The sequence below is a fragment of the Octopus bimaculoides genome, chromosome 1, assembly GCF_001194135.2.
Source record: "Octopus bimaculoides isolate UCB-OBI-ISO-001 chromosome 1, ASM119413v2, whole genome shotgun sequence".
NCBI classification, from domain to species: Eukaryota; Metazoa; Mollusca; class Cephalopoda; order Octopoda; family Octopodidae; genus Octopus; species Octopus bimaculoides.
Genome location: NC_068981.1, coordinates 105164700 through 105179590, shown reverse-complemented (window position 1 = coordinate 105179590; position 14891 = coordinate 105164700). Strand labels below are relative to the sequence as shown.

General features: G+C 36.9%; 1 protein-coding gene across 1 annotated transcript in view; it reads left to right on the top strand.

The window, feature by feature from the left end:
• LOC106871085 (centrosomal protein of 162 kDa) overlaps window positions 1–14891 on the top strand; it is a 69932-nt gene that overhangs the window by 25470 nt on the left and 29571 nt on the right. Inside the window, exons 14-19 of the mRNA XM_014917370.2 lie at window positions 887–999; window positions 2971–3179; window positions 5864–6062; window positions 8856–9005; window positions 11941–12102; window positions 12652–12735. Of these exons, the coding sequence (XP_014772856.1) occupies window positions 887–999; window positions 2971–3179; window positions 5864–6062; window positions 8856–9005; window positions 11941–12102; window positions 12652–12735 (917 nt within the window). The remainder of the gene's footprint in view (window positions 1–886; window positions 1000–2970; window positions 3180–5863; window positions 6063–8855; window positions 9006–11940; window positions 12103–12651; window positions 12736–14891) is intronic.

The following is a 14891-nucleotide window of genomic DNA, read 5'->3' as shown; positions in this document are numbered from 1 at the left end:
ATATATATATATATATATACTCATCTTTGCAACTATAGGTTCAGTCCTACTGAACAGCACTTGTTTTCTATCATAGCCTTGGGCTGATCTATGCCTTGTGAGTGAATTTGATAAATGGAAACTGTGGAAGCCTGTTGTGTGTGTATGTGTATGTGTATTAGTGTTCTTGTTTGTGTCACCTCCCCACTTGAAAACTGCTGTTAGTTTGTTTATGTCCTCATAACAACAGTTTGGCATCAGAAATTGGTAGAATAAGTACCAGCCTTAGCCCTTTAACATTTAAATCAGTCATATTCAGCCCACATATTCTACTTCTTTTATGTTCAAACCAGCTAGATCCAGCCTCTTACATCTGTTTTATATTCAAACCAACCAGCTAAATTTGGCTTCTCACACCTACTCTGCAATGTCATTCTAAAAATAAACTGTCATAAAATTACTCTACTTCCTCACTTAGACAGGTAGATTAACCCTTTAGCATTTAAACTGGCCATACATGGTTCAAATATTCTACCTGTTTTATGTTCAAACCAACCACTATTGCAAACAACAACGGTGACAACACAATCTCTGATGCATGCCGACTTTCACCACAAATTCCTCTGACAGCTCTGATCCAACTCTAGCTCTTGTATTTACCTCTTCATACAAACTTATCACTGGAAGTTGCTTCTTATTACCACAGATAATGTTGTCAAACACTTATTGTTATCAAGATTAGTAAATTCCAAACATACTCAAGGTATTGTTGTATCCTCTGCTTAATGTTATCTGCTGGTTATTGTTATCTAAAAAGTTCTGTCCCAAAGTGATCACACGAAGCAGCTTCCACTGTTATATCTAAATGCCTTCCTCTATCTTACACCCTTTTGTTCTTTCATTTCAGTTAAAATAGCTGGCAATGAAAACAAATACCAACAATCCATCAAACAACTGGATCAACAGTTCCAAGGGGAAATTGAAGACTTAAGAAAAGCAAATTATATTTTAGTTTCAAAAGTGAGAGTTAATATTTTTATATCTTCTCACCTGATTTAATACGCAGTTCCCTTTTAATGTCTGTGTTCCATGTAAATGTGGGTTGGTTGGTTCTGCAAATTTGGATTATTGCACATTGTTGTTAATATTGTTTGATCAGATATATATATTATATGTACTGTTGCAGAGTTATAACTTTTGTTGCCTCTTATTAGATTCAACTTTGGCCTGAAGGTAGCCAGTAAAATGACATAGATTAAAATATATCCAATCTGTCAAATGTGTTGTACTTTAGATATATCATGCAGTCCTGAAGTGGCTTGTGTTGAAATATAATGTAACAGTCAGGTCATGTTACACCTATTTTACAGTCTAGTCTGTTTATATAAGATCAGAAGACTATAGCCATAGCTTCAGAATATATGGGCTAAGAGATCTCATAAGATGTTCAATGCTTTTTGATTGCTGATAATTTAACAACTTTAAAATATAAGGTTTATCTTTGTGGATATTTTGTAATTATTATTTAGGAAATTTAATAACTCTGACTGTAGAGTGTTGGGACTAAATAATTTGCCTTATTTAATTTTGTTGCTACAATCTGACCTCAAATACTTCTGCAGTTAACTTTGTCTTTCAGTCAATTCAATCCACTATACTCCTTCCTTCCTACAAATTTATGGCTGCTGCCTTTGCCATCGTCATTGACATCTTGTGTCTGCTTTTCTATGCTGTTATAAGTCTCACAGTAACATACAACTTGTCTCAGTCCTTTGTCGTCTCGCATACACAACAATAGAAAAAATGTTTCCTTTCATGTTATGTCATGTTTTTTTTTTTGGCATGATTTTTTTTTACAGCTGAATATCCTTTCTATTGCTAACCACTTACTCTACACTATGGGCTGTACATTATATTATGTCACTGACACTTGACAGATTGTTTGCAGTAAAACTAAAGAGTCCCCTATATTACTCTCCTAGATAGTTGCCTTGGCTGTGGTTTGTAGAGGAAGCGTATCTTTTATTCTTTTCTTTTTGGCATGGTTTTTCTAGCTGAATGCCCTCGCCATCATCAAGCACTTTACATCATGGACTAAATTGCATTGCCTGTTAAAGCTGACTTTTATACTTTATCACCCAAACATCTTATCTCTAAACATTCATCATCATCATCATTTAACATCTGCTTTCCATACTGGCATGGGTTGGACAGTTTGACTGAGGACTGGCAAGCCAGGAGGCTGCACCAGGCTCCAATCTGATCTGGCAAGGTTTCTACGGCTGGATGCCCTTCCTAATGCCAATCACTCCGGGAGTGTAGTGGGTGCTTTTTACGTGCCACTGGTATGGGAGCCAGTCAAGCAGCACTGACGTTGACCACGCTCAAATGGTGCTTTTTATGTGCCACCAGCACAGAAGCCAGTCAGGCGGCACTGGCATCGGCCATGACTACAATCTTATTTGACTCAACAGGTCTTCTGAAGCACAGCATATTGCCCGATGATTGAAGGGTACTTTTAAACAGGGCCAGTTATGCAACATTGGCATTGGCCACAGCTACGATCTCAGTAAAGTAGAAATGCTATATGAAGTACCTTTATCTTATAGAAAGAAACATATTAGTAGTTGCCAAGTTTAGGAACGTTAATCTTATTCAATCTACTATTACTCTTTAAATCAATAAATCCTTTAATACTCACCATGGACAAGATAGGTTTTTTTTTCTTTCTTTGAATTATAACCTTTTAGTATTGGTAGATCACATACTCTTACTGTTGGATGTACTTCCTAGCCTAACCATTTATTTGTGAAGTGGAACCTGAATTTGAAAGAAGCTGTGTTAGGTATTTTTTCTTGAAGATACAAATACAATGATTGCTGTAAGTTTTGAACTTATGACAATACATTTATTAAGTTTAATATTTTAAATCCCTTGCTACATTTGTAACACTTGTTTAGAATATTTTAATGAATTTTATATCCTATACAGGTATCTGGAGACAATGGGAAAAATTTGAATGAGCAGGAAGATCACTTTCAGAAAGAACTAGAAGAACATAAGAAGCTTTTGGTTGCTTATGATGCTGAGAACAAACGTCTGTATAATGATGCCAAACAGCAAAAAGTTTTTCAGAAACAAGCTGAAGAGAGAATGTTCTCTGAAAACCAGAAATTGTTGCGAGAACTTAACAGTCTGCGGTTAGTATTTCATTTCTAGTGTATGCAATTGTCTGAACTGATTAGATGGTTGTCTACTGTCTCAAAGGTCAACAGTTTATATCCTAATACCAGTATCATAGTATAACTCACCAGCTGAGTTTATTTGACTATAAATAAGTATTATGAGGAGGAGGAGCAGCTGCTCACTGTGAAGGGTATTAGTAGTGTATAATTATAATGATTATTTCATTAGTTTGTCTTGATGAATATTAAGTCCCTCTGTATGGTTCTGGCAATATTATCCAATGCCTCTGTTACATTTAAGGCTATCTTCAAGCACGCCAAAAAATTCTTACTGTGTTTTATATATTAATACTTGAAAGTGTCTTACTGTTTCCAGATATAGTACTAAACAGTGTTTGTTTTACATTTATTTTGTTTTCATTATTATTATATGAAAGGCAAAGGATAGATTCACAGAAAATATTGGAATTGAAGAATTTTTATGAGCTACAAATGACAAGCCATTTCAATGCAGCACAGTTTACAATGACAGTGTCATTATTGACTGACCTCTATTCTTAGTCACCATTAGGTGGTGGTTAATTGTAACTATTGACTTTAATGTTAAGATAAACAGATGCATACCAGCCAACCCATGCAGCCAATAATCAGAACCAGAGACTGGAATCAGTGACAAAGCTAACCAAGACAAAGGATACTGTTTCAAGGTTGAATAATGGGTGATACACTTTATTGGTACTCTGTTTTAACACCTCCACCTGACTCTTGGGTACTTTTAACTGAATCCACTTTCTTGTAAGCATTCAGCTCAGGACTATAGTCTGAAAGCAACTCTTTATCTTGATATACTACTTCTTACAACCCATAAATTATGGTCTCTTCCACTGTTTTCTTTGAAGGCCTGTGGCACTGCCATTCATTCTCTGATCAAGCCTTAACCTCCATCCCATAGTAGACTGTTTTCCATTGTCTTTTCTTTGATCATAATTCTGATATTATGGTGTATCTTAGGCAAAGCACTATTCATCTTTTTCTCATTTACCTGGTTGTAGAGCAAATCATTAATTCATACAAAGAGAAAGCAGATGTAAGATCAATTTCCTCCTCTGTGTATTGCATGTCATTATATCTAGATGGCCTTATTGTATCTGTTTATACCACTTTAGTAAAATTAGACATATAGGATTAAATAGGACACATACACTCCAACAAATAATAGTGTGCTTGCAATGGACTTGAAATCAAGTATTGATTGTTCAATACTTTATTCACTTGGTTATTTTATCCTACATGAGAAGTGTGACAGCTCTTCACTTGTCTTCCTTGGCCATAGTATGATAATTGTTCTTTTGCCATAGGCATAACATATATTCATCATCATTATCATCATCATCATCGTTTAACGTCCGCTTTCCATGCTAGCATGGGTTGGACGACTTGACTGAGGACTGGTGAAACCGGATGGCAACACCAGGCTCCAATCTAAATTTGGCAGAGTTTCTACAGCTAATTTCTACAGAGTTTCCTCGGTCATATATGTGACATATCTTCCTTGATCATAGATACAATATTTTTTCCTAAGTCATATTTTACTTGGCCATTGGTGTGATGTAGCATTCCTATTCAAAGGTGTGTCATATCTTCCTTGGCCATAGGTATGACATATCTATCTTGATCATAGGTTGTGACCTATCTCCCTTAGCCATGGGTCTGACAACAACAACAGCTTTTTGTAGGAGCATCCAGAGATGAGTTAGCTCTCACTGGTCTCAGCTAACAATCAGTAGGATTGATAGAAAGTCAAATCAATGGTTTGATGGTCTGTGTATAGACAAATGTTGACATAACATAGTGGATTAAATGTTTTTGCACATGTCTCTAAGTTAACTGAACTGACCTATTATCAAAGATATTTTAACTAAGACTATCCCATATTTTTTTTTTCAGATAATATGCACTACACTATTTTGTTGACTGTAGCTTTTTTAAAATGGTAGGATGATGTTTCACATCACCTAACTAACAGAGGAAATAAGTACTTTTGTATTTAGTATAAAACTAAGGTCTTCTTTACGGGGAGTTTTATGTCTAATACGCTTAATACTAGAGAGATCAAAACCAAATCTTTATTGCATCTCTTACTTCTTTAAATGAATAATCTTTTCTTTAGTCTAACATAAGTTCATTTCCAAAACTCTAAGACCTTTTTGAGAGCTATTCTTTAATTTCAATTCCATGTTTTACAATGGTTAAGGGATAAAATTATTCTTGGACAGATTGCCAGTCTGTTACTAATAACATTCTCGGATGACCTGAAAAACCAGTTCTTTTCATCTAGGTGAGGAGAGAGGGCTTTATATGGTCACTCAGTGTGCTAAAAATAGCAGCCAAGTCTTCCTCAAGCTAAACTCCTATTGTTTTGAAAAGAGAGGTAACACTATATAATATAATACTAGATGTACAGTGCCCAAGTGAAAGTTGGGATTGTTATGGCTAAAATACCTCTGATCATAGGTCTATATAGTCTTGTCTGTCATAGAACTAAACAACAACAACAACAACTAAAGCAATATAGAATAAAGTGTTTAGCTCAGAAACATTGCCTACTGCAGCTTGGTGCTCCTGTATTCCAGTTCTTATTTGCTGACCTCATTTTACATGTTCTGTCAAATATAATTTTTCATCTATTTTTGATTTAGCAATCAGATGAATTTAAAACAAACACGTAATACAAGTGCACCTAACATGATACCACTGCCACCACCATCACCATCAGCTGATGGTGCTCGCAATAAAGACATTATCATCCGTGACAATAACAACAACAACAGAAACGATATCAACAAGGATGAAATAATCAATCAGTCTATTGTAGCCTTCTCTGCAGAAAAGAATCAAGTGAGTTTATATTCATTTTATTCATCTCACCACTGCCAGAACACAAACTATTTCTTAGGTGCAGGTATGGCTGTGTGGTAAGAAGCTTGCTTCCCAACTACATGGTTCATAGTTCAGTTCCACTGCATTGCACCATGGACAAGTGTCTTCTACAACAAGCTTTGGGCCAACCAAAGCTTTGTGAGTGGATTTGGTAGACGGGAACTGAAAGAAACCCATCGTATGTATATATATATATATATATATATATATATATAAGGAGAGAATTCACAAAAAAAAGACAAAGATAGGTGGTGTAGAAAACAAACAGATGTATTAGTATAATGCTGGGAAGTGAAAAAGTCTTCAACGTTCCACAAAAAGGAACACAGAAAGAAACAAGGAGAAAAACAAGCAGAGAAAAAAAGAATGTGTAGTGGTTAGCGATCTATCATGGCGAATGCCGGACAGAAGGGTCACACAGAAGAGCTAGGAAAAAGGGAGATAATAAAATAGTGGTGATCCCAAAACGAAGGTGCTCATGTGTGTGTATAAGAGAGTTTATATATGTGTGTGGAAGAAGGCTGGTGATCTTGACGTGTACGTGTGTGTATGTGTAGGTGTGAAAATGTGGGGCTGGTAATTGGTCACTGCTGGTGTGTGTGTGGTGGTGTGTTGTGATGTGATGTGTTGTGTGGTATGGTGTAGTGGTGTGTGGTGTGGTGTGATGGTGTTGGGAGGTAGGGGAGGTGAGAGTGGGGAAAGTAAGGGTGAGGTGTGGGTTAGACTGAGGGTGGGGGTAGAGGTTGGGTATGTGGGTAGGCAGAGGGTGGGGGTAGATGTGGGGTATGTGGGATCACCGTGTAAAGGCTCTGGATGTCGAGAGTGAAGAGAAGTTTAGAGGGGCCTGGAGGGAAGGAGAAAGAGTTGAACAAACGAAGCGTGTGGTTGGTGTCATGGATGTGAGAAGGGAGTGAAGCTACTAGGGGGGCAAGGACGCGGTCAAGATATCTGGAGATGAGTTCGGTGGGGTAGTTGCAGGCGGGTTGTTAGGTTTGTGGATTTCAGGGAGGAAGTAAATGGTGGGGGTGCGAGGGGTGCGGACAATGAGGTTGGAGGCGGTGGGGGGAGATGGGAGGAGGAGATGAGGTCATGGATAGTGGAGGACACAGTCTGTTGGTAGCTGGGCATCGGGTCAGAGGGCAGTGGGCAGTAGAAAGAGGTGTCCTGAAGTTGGCGGAGAGCTTCGGCCTTGTAGAGGTCCACGCATCACACCACCACGGCTCCACCCTTGTTGGCCGGTTTTATAATGATGTCAGTGCGGCGTCAGAGAATCGAAAGGCCAAAAGTTCAGCTGGGGAGATGTTTGGATGACAGGGATGCCTGGAAAAGTGAATCTGCTTGAACAGCAGTGTAATCTACTCAAATAGACAAATTTTGAATTGGAGTCTCCAATAAGTAAACTAGTTCAGCAGAAAGAAGAAATGCATCAAGTATTAGAAGAAATCAAGAAGGCAAAAGATGATGAAATGAAGGTAAAACAATTAGAAAAATAACTGTCATTATAAATATAATAGGCATTCTGTCTGTGGGTACAAGATATATATATATGTGTGTGTGTGTGTGTGTGTGTGTATTTATGTATGTATGTCTTTGTGCCTGTGTTTGTATCCCCACCATCACTTGACAACTGATGTTGGTGTGTTTATGTCCCCGTAACTTAGCAATTCAGCAAAAGAATAAGTACTAGGCTTGCAAAGAATAAGTCCTGAGGTTGATTTCTTTAACTAAGACCCTTTACAGCGGTGCTCCAGCATAGCTGCAGTCAAATGACTGAAATAAGTAAAAGAATATGTATTGTTTTGTTTTTATATTACTTTGGTCTTGTGGAGCAGGTGAGATCAAGGCCGTTAACACTTTCCTTGAATAGTTGTGAGTTGATGACTGAAGGGAAACTTATGTGCAGGGAGGGAATTTCAGAGGATCAATATTTCTTGCTGAGAAAGATCTGGGAATTGTATAGGGCTGAGGAGCAGAGTGAGTTTGAGATATATAGAATATCAGTGTTTGGAGAAAGAAAGGGGTGCCCTGAGTGAAGGTGATTCAGACTAACCAAGCCTGGTGAGTGGAGACTATGTAGTTGTGTTAAAAAAGGCAGAGAAGAGACAGTATGTCTATAGGTCAGAGTTGTGGGTATTTTGGTGAGCAACTTCATGCCAATCAATCAAGAATCCTTCTTTGGATGTGATCTGGGATGTTTGTATGTGTATCTGCAGTGCTGTCCTGGATGTGGGAGCTGCTATTTTATTAATTTATTTCTTCATCTTTTCTTCTTTATCTCTTCCTCATTTTTATGTGGTAGTCTTAATCCATTACTTGGTTTAATACCACCATCTGACTCTTGGATAACTTTAGTGAAGTCCAATCTGTTGCAAGTATTCAGTCTAGACTTCCTCTTTTTTGAGGTAATGTCTTCACTTTTCTTCCTTCAAGGTTTAGGAGTCCTGAATAGGGTTCATGTGTGCTGCACTTGCTCTTATAACTACATAAAAACAAAACAGAATTTAAAAAATTTACAATCTTAAATAATAGGTACGAGTATTGCAGCATCATTTAAAAATTTGTTTTACAACAATATGGTCTTAAAACTGGTCGTACTGAGTGCCATCTGGTCAAGTGTCTTCTACTCATCACAACTGCACTGCAAACATAAATTCTATAATTCTATATCTAGTTTTCATTTGTTTCATTAATGTCTTTATTTCATTCAAGCAGTTATTTCTTGATTTTCAATTATAATTAATTTTCTTACAGCTAGAAATCAATCACTGGAAACAGCAGTGCAATCTACTCGAACAGACAAATTTTGAATTGGAGTCTCAAATAAGTAAACTAGTTCAGCAGAAAGAAGAAATGCATCAAGTATTAGAAGAAATCAAGAAGGCAAAAGATGACGAAATGAAGGTAAAACAATGAGAAAGCTAACTGTCATTATAAATATAATAATAGGCATTCTGTCTGTGAGTACAAGATATTGGTTTACTGACTGGATGATCAATGGTGCAAACCTAACTGTAGTTTAGTCAATGCATTGTTTGAAGTGACTGAATAGATAAGCAGTGGAAAAATAGTTAGCAGTTGATTCTACCACTTTTCTTTTGAACTCAAATCCCATTGATATTGACTTAACTTTACCATTTATCCTTTTGTGGTTCAGAAAATAAATCTCAGTTGAGTAATGATGTCCATATAATCAAATGTGACCTTCCACTAAACTTGTGAATTTGTGCCTATGCAAGAAATCAGTCTTAAGCTTGTGAAAAGGCAGTGAGCTGGCAGAATTCCTAGCATGGTGGGCAAGATGCTTAGTGGCATTTCATCCGTCTTTCACTCTCAGTTCAAATGCTACCGAGGCCAACTTTGCCTTTCAGTCTTCCAGGGATAATAAGATAATCACCAGTTCAGCACTAGGCTTGATGCAATTAATCACCTCACCCCTGAACTTGCTGGCCTTGTGCCAAAATTTGAAACCAATATTAAGTTTGTGTTGATGAGTACGTAGATGAGTATGTAGTTCTTAATGAGCTGGGCTTGCAATTTCTTTTCTATTTTATGTTGCAACTGTTTCAGTGTGAAGTTGAAATCCTTCTATGCTTTTGGTTTGAAAAGAGAAATATTCTACCATTGCTGTCTTGACATTGATACTCTATAGGAAGACAAAGTATTTTTCATACCCCCAAAACCAATGCATTATGGGATTTGTCATCCCCAACACTAGTCTAGAAAAACATTTCTAAAATCTCAATTAAGATAAAGATATTTTTATTATGTGAAGTATATAGGTGCAGGTGTGGCTGTGTGGTAAGAATCTTGCTTTCCAATCACATGGTTCTGGGTTCAGTCCCACTGCATGGCACCTTGGGCAAATGTCTTCTACTATAGCCTTGTGCCTACAAAAGCCTTCTATATGGATTTGGTAAACGGAAACTGAAAGAAGCCTGTTGTATATATATATATATATATATGAGTGTGTGTCTTTGTGCTTGTGTTTGTCCCCACTACCATTTGACAACCAGTGTTGGTTTGTTTATATCTCCATATAGCAGTATGGCAAAAAGAGAATAATAAAATAAGTACCAGGCTTAAAAAAAAAAAGTACTGGGGTCGATTCATTCAACTAAAAGTTCTTCATAACCCACCATGGCCACAGTCTAATGACTGAAACAAAAGAAAGAAGATGAAAAAGAGATATATCATTTCATGTAATCTTTGCCCTCTTTCATGGGTGGCTCATGGGGTGCAAAGTCCTCAAGTATGCCTTCCATTGGCTCCTGTCAGAAGCAGCTGTCTCCAATTAATTTGGCTGGATTCCTTAATCTCTTGATACTCACACTCTTATCAGTATTGCTAGATTATGCAGTCTGACTCGATACTCTTTTTATCACACTAAGTAACCCAGCACACACTTTCAGCAGTTATCTACACTTATACTCTCTGCTTTATCCGTGTACTCTTTTATTAAAGTAATGATGACTTGTTTTAGAAAATAAGAACCTTCAGCAAACCTCTAATGATGTAATGCAGTGGTTTTCAACCACTTTTGGATTATAGACTCCTTTGATTCTATTTTACTCTACTGGACCTACATAGTCATTCGATGTATATATATAAAAAAAAATATTGTTGTATTTGGGGATGGTCATGTTGCCAGTTTAGCCAATAAAAACACGCGCACTGTATATTTGGTGTTAATTTGCTTCAGCTTTATATTACATTACGTTACATTAATCCTATTTCGGCCAGAGTTCTTTCGTCACACTTCTGTGACCTCATCAGTGGTCCTTTGCTTTCTTCTTTCTTATATGTGTGTCCGTCTTTGCTAACTATCAGCCATTTTGTATTTTGTATTCCTATTGTATGTGTCTACGCATGCGTATCCCTCTATGTGTGTCTATGTTTTCTAAGTGCATGTGTGTGTATGGGGAGTGCCTGTATTATCTGTTTCCTCTGTTAATACATGTTCGTTTATTTGCATAAAAAAATGAAAATATTTTGTGTATTGTAGAAGTACAAGCAATTCATTTCACATAAATTTTAACAACAAAATCTTATATGGACTTCCAAGGGTCATATGGACCCTGGTTGAGAAATACTGATGCAGAGGGACATCTTCCAGTATTCATGTGAAAGAAGCTGAGAATTTTATAGCTCTGTGAAATCAGCTCATACAAAACAACTACTCTAACGGTTAAGAGTAGTTGATGCTACCTTTGAAGCACCAATGCTTCAATAGATACATCTAATCTCCTCTATTTGTGGTTGGAGACATGAGGGGCGTCTGGCTATAGGACTGCACTCAAATCGGTTTGTTGAAATGTGCATAAAATTGCTGCTGCTGTCACTGCTGCTGCCACCACCACCATCCTTGCCATCACCATTGCCACCACCACTGCTGCTGCTGCCACAACCTCTCCCTTCTTCTTCTTCTTCTTCTTCTTCTTCTTCTTCTTCTTCTTCTTCTTCTTCTTCTTCTTCTTCTTCTTCTTCTTCTTCTTCTTCTTCTTCTTCTTCTTCTTCTTCTTCTTCTTCTTCTTCTTCTTCTTCTTCTTCTTCTTCTTCTTTCTCCTCCTCACTTCCTCCACTCTTCTTTTCCCCCACAACCACAAAAGGCCTTGAGGTATTTAGCTGTATCCCTTTCTGTTTGGAGTTCAAATCTGTTGAGGCTAACTTCACTTAAAATAAACACCTGTGGAGAACTAGGGATCAATCAAAATTCAAATGTATCCTGTTCGACAAATGCATGACCTTGTAGCTTACATTAGAAGTAAGAGTTAAGAAAAGCATAACTAATCATCGTTTAATATCCATGTTTCATTATTTTGGTATTCTTTAATTGCAGGCAGTTGAATCCAAATTTTTTGATGACATTGAAAGTATGAAGAAGAAACTTCACTGGTACACATACAATCAACAACTGTTAGACCAGTCCGTTTTAGTCTTGCAGCAAAAAGACAAAGAGATTGAACAGCTAAATCTTAGAATTCAGAAATTGAGCTCAGAGGTATGTATATTTTTTAATATATATTCAGCTGTTTCTTTTTTAAATTACAATAAAAATAAATGTGGTTAAGAAGCTCTCTTTGAAACATGTGGTTTCAGGGTCAGTCCCATTGTGTGGCACCTTCGACAAGTGTCTTCTATTATAGCCCCAGGTTGACCAATGCTTTGTGAGTGAATTTGGTAACTGGAAACTGTTTAGAAACCTGTTGTATATGTATGTGTGTTTGTGTGTCTTTGTGCCCCTACCATCACTTGACAACTAGTGTTGGTTTGTTTACATCTCCATAACATTGCAGTTCAGCAAAAGTGACCAATGGAATAAGTACCAAACTTTAAAAATAAGCACTGGTGTCAATCTGTTTAGCTAAACTCTTCAAGGCAGTGCTCCAGTATGGCTGCAGTCCAAAGGATGAAACAAAAGATAAAAGATAACAACACCCCCGTCCCTCACTTATTTCTTATTGTTTTCTGATTAAAAAAAAAAAAAGACTCTCTACAACTTAATAAAGAGATTCATTCTTTTGTTTGTACTTCATATTTCTCATTGTAGACTGGAAAACGTTTTGAGGAGAACAAGTTACTTGGAAAAGAAAGAGCTGCTAATCAGAAACGTATTCAAAATCTTGAACATCAGGTGAATAAACTTCTGGGAAATTCTGCTCTGCTGGTTCTGATTGTGAAATTCTGCTTTTTGTTTCTAAATGCAAAACCATAAATTCTGAGTAATTTCAAAGGATTTTTTAATGATTTTTCCATTTTGTTTCACAAAGCTTTCTATCTGTTTCATTCTGTTCTCTTTTCTGTCTATTTATAGATGTGTTTATCTGTGTCTAACTCGGTTCTCTGTTCTGTCTATATACAGATGTATTTACCTGTGCTCATATCTTTACTCATGGCAGTGCCATGTAAAAGCATTTGTACAGTACCACATAAAAGCGCCTGTGTGGTGTCAGGTAAAAGCACCTTTGTGGTACCATGTACAAACGCTCATGTGAAGTCACGTAAAAGCACCCAGCACACTCTGAAAAGTGGTTGGTGTCAGGAAGGGCATCCAGCTGAACAAAAACCATTCCAAATCTGATTGGAGCCTGGTGCAGCTCCCCAGCTTGCCAGCTCTGATAAAACCATCCAACCCATGCCAGCATGGACATCAGATGTTAAATGATGATGATGATATATATATTTGAATGCAATTTTTCTATAGCTCGTAATTCATGCCTTTCAACTTCTTATGCAGAGGCAAACATTTAGAGTTAATTAGTGTGCTTAGCTGCTATTTAAAAAAAAATCTCTGCATCCTGTGGTAGTATAGAAAAAAAAAAAAAAAGAAACAAGGCAAAGCAGTTGTGAGGTTTTAGTAGTGGATTACCGTCTGCATGGTCATAAGTCAAATATAACTATAGCTATTTGGTGAATTCCTGAGCAAGGTACATAACTCTGCAAGCATTGTGTAATGCCTGGAGCAGTAAATATACAGGCATCCCCCACCCCATCTGCATTATAGAAAAGCTGCATTCTTGAAAATCTTACTTCTGTGTGGAATTCAATTGTCTGAAACCTATTTTCTCCATCACTTCCATGTTACATAGAAATAAGTCAACAGGAAAATAAGTTTCATGTATCAAAATAACACATTACAACAAGTTTTTCCAGAACATAATGCTTTTATAACATGGAAAATGCTTGTATTAACTAAAAATAATGTGATCTGATAAAATGATATAAGGATATATATTGTTTAGGAGGTTAGAATAAGACCAAAACATATCCAAAATTAACTCCCATATCACGCACACACACACACACACATCGCAGGCTTCTTTCAGTTTCCATCTACCAAATCCACTCACAAAGCTTTGGTTAGCTTGAGGCTATTGTAGAAGACACTTGCCCAAGATGCCATGCAGTGGGACTGAATCTGTTACCGTGTGATTGGGAAGCAAACACTTCTTACCACACAGCCACTTCATGAGAGTTGATTTGGTTTGTTTGGTATGACCCAGATACATGGCGAAACATCTATGTTGAAAATGAACTCATCATTCATGAGTCAGGCAGCAATAATACTACACCTTAGGGCAGTGAGCTGGTAGTACTGTTAGCATACCAGGCAAAATGCTTAGTAGCACTTCATCTGCCTTTACATTCTGAGTTCAAATCCCTCTGAGGTTGACTTTACTTTTCATCCTTTCGGGATCGATAAAATAAATACCAGTTGAATACTGTGGTTGATGTAATCATCTTACTCCCTCTTCTGAAATTATTGGCTTTGTGCCACAAAATTGAAATCAATACTACTACACTTTGTCTAAGTTACTAAATTGAAAGACTCCAAATTGAAAAGGAAATTTACATGAATTTATATATAAAATTTCATTAATTGAAAAAGTAAATTTCATTTTTACATAAATACACCAAACTGAAAATTTAGTTTCTTAGAGATATGGGTGTGTGGTTAAGAAGCTTGCATTGCAATTGTGTGGTTTCAGGTTCAGTCCCATTGCATGATGCCTTCGGCAAGTGTCTACTACTATAGCTCAGGGCCTTGTGAGTGAATTTGGTAGATGGAAACTGTGAGGAAGCTCATCATATATATATATATATATATATATATGGGTGAGTGGACAAATGAAAGAAAAGGCACTCAGCACATTTATTGGGAGTTACATGTATTGTTTAAAACTGCTAAGTTACTGGGACATAAACAAACCAACATCAGTTGTCAAGTGATGGTAGGGACAAACAGACATACACACATACATGTATACTTATATATATATATATATATAT